General features: G+C 37.2%; 1 protein-coding gene across 3 annotated transcripts in view; it reads right to left on the bottom strand.

The window, feature by feature from the left end:
* LOC144965782 (uncharacterized) overlaps positions 1-1,069 on the bottom strand; it is a 97,498-nt gene extending 96,429 nt beyond the window's left edge. The window contains exon 1 of one of the 3 annotated variants that reach the window (XM_078901512.1): positions 915-1,069. In XM_078901512.1, coding sequence (XP_078757638.1) covers positions 915-966 — 52 coding nt within the window. In that variant the 5' untranslated portion in view covers positions 967-1,069. The remainder of the gene's footprint in view (positions 1-914) is intronic. The other 2 variants (XM_078901502.1, XM_078901493.1) reach the window with 2 other exon arrangements.
* Positions 1,070-2,384: the final 1,315 nt, after the last annotated feature.

Below are 2,384 nucleotides of genomic sequence, written 5' to 3'. Positions count from 1 at the left end.
AATTCATTTTAATTCATCCTGCTCTGTCACTTTGTATTACATCAACATCATTTTGCTTCCTACTATTTCAATACCTTATGATTATATTATTATCATTATTATGGCTTTGATGTGTATTGTATCATTATGACTTTGACATGAAATTTAATAGTACCTTACAATGTCGTTGTTTTATCTGGGCGCTTGCATTACTTATTTTACTTACAATATTCATGAGTATATACTTACATTGCCCTGTAGTAGACTATTTATACTATAATGTTAGAAGTCTTGTTTACCAGTATGGAAACTGTGCGCTAGGTCTGTCATTAGACTAGCTTTGAAGTAAACCTTAAAATTATCATAGGAGTAGGCCTTCATTAATATTAAACATAACATATTAAACATACCCCACCCCCTCAGACAGGCCAAGAAAATCAAAATGGAAAAATCTGACGCCTTATATCATCTTATCATATCAAACCAAATTTCAATTCCTTCTTAGGTTGAAATATTCAGAGTGATCACAGCTCGACATTGTTACACCAGTCTGCACAAAGCCTTACAGTACCAAAGAGACGGGAAGAATCCGCCTACTCACCTCAAGATAAGCCCTAGTGCCAAGAAACAGATAACTGTGGGCATCCTTTAAGTGCGCAATATTTCATAACACACCATTTGTAAATAGGTACGTACATTTCTAGTTTTAAATTAGAATAAATCGACTCTCATTTGTTACAGTGAATGGCACAATCAGTCGGATAGTGAAAAGGTTTGCACAAGCTAAGTCACTGCTACTACTACTACTACTACTACTACTACTACTACTACTACTACTACTACTACTACTACTACTACTACTACTACTACTACTACTACTACTACTACTACTACTACTACTACTACTACTATAATATTATGTTACTTTGACTCACCAATGATCACGAGGGACAAAGCAGAAATAATGTAAACGGAGATGCGAGCCATTGCGAATGTTGTCTGTGCAAGAACAATAATTTGTTATTAGAATCCTTCAAATTTTATAGCCATTGTTTGACCTTGTATGCGTGTACGTGGGGCGCGGGCGCGTGTTTGTGTGTGTTTGTGTGTGTGTGTTTGTGTTTTGAGAAAGATAATATTTTTGAGGTGTAATTTTTTTTTTCTGATGGTTGCCCTACTTTCGACACCTTCATCACGAGTTCTATAGCCTACTTGCTTTGCCCTTTCCCAACTTGACTAAAGGGTCCACTTTACTTTTCTATCTGTCTTATTTCAATATATTATATTTTTACCTCACCAAAATGATAAATCATGACAAAATGAGATAGTTTGGCCTTAAGTATGTATTACTTCTTCTTCTTCTTCTTCTTCTTCTTCTTCTTCTTCTTCTACTACTACTACTACTACTACTACTACTACTACTACTACTACTACTTTTCCTTCTTCTTCTTCTTCTTCTTCTTCTTCTTCTTCTTCTTCTTCTTCTTCTTCTTCTCCCTCTCATCCTCCTTTTCCCCATCCTCCTTCTACTTTTCTCTCTCTCTCTCTCTCTCTCTCTCCCTCTCTCCCCCTCTCTCTCTCGCACACACACACACACACACATTTTACGTGCGGGCGTATGGCCACAATAATCAATAATTTTACACAGGATTCTTTGTAAAAAGTAAACAGATACACCAATCACCCTCTGGGCTGTTATGTCGGCGTGAAACATCGATTTTGAAGTTGAAATCACAAAAGTTGATTTGAATTGATTTGGCCCAATAGAGAGAATGGATGTAGTTTATTATAATTTTTTTATAACATACTTTAGGCTCGGGGGTCCCGATAGCTCATTTGGTAGAGCACTCGCTTCACACACAAAGGAACCGTGATCGATCCCGGGTGCAGTCGAGATTTTTTCCGATCCCTCTGTCCACCCAGCAGTGATTTGGTAGCTGGGTCTGTTAGATCTGGCTGAAAGTAATTTGTGATAAACTAGTGTCCTAGCCAAAGGATAGCACAAGACATTGCTATTGTCTGTTTCACATTATAGAAACCGGGCGGGATAAACTCCGGCTCCATGGGCCGATTGGCTCTAAAGAATTACTTTAGGCCCAGCTTTTGTTTTTCTGTCGTCGGGTTTTCCTTTAGATTCAACTTTGGAACTTGTTCCATTCCAATATAACACCGAATATAGGCGGTGGTTCACATTTACAGATATGCATTGATCAAGAGATATTCTAATAGATTTGAACACCACATCTATCTGTAAAGGGTGTCACCTCTGTAGATGACCGTAAAGGAAAAAATAATGAATTGGATTTCATATACAGTACGTATCTTGATATGTTAACGGTCAACATTTAAAAATTTTTTTTGATATGTTATGCCATTGCTCCAGAAGTAGGTGGTAGTCTCTTAAT

This window comes from Berghia stephanieae, chromosome 1, assembly GCF_034508935.2.
Source record: "Berghia stephanieae isolate SIO BIC M18660-M18661 chromosome 1, UCSD_Bste_1.3, whole genome shotgun sequence".
Taxonomy (NCBI): Eukaryota; Metazoa; Mollusca; class Gastropoda; order Nudibranchia; family Aeolidiidae; genus Berghia; species Berghia stephanieae.
This window is presented reverse-complemented; position numbering and strand designations above follow the sequence as displayed.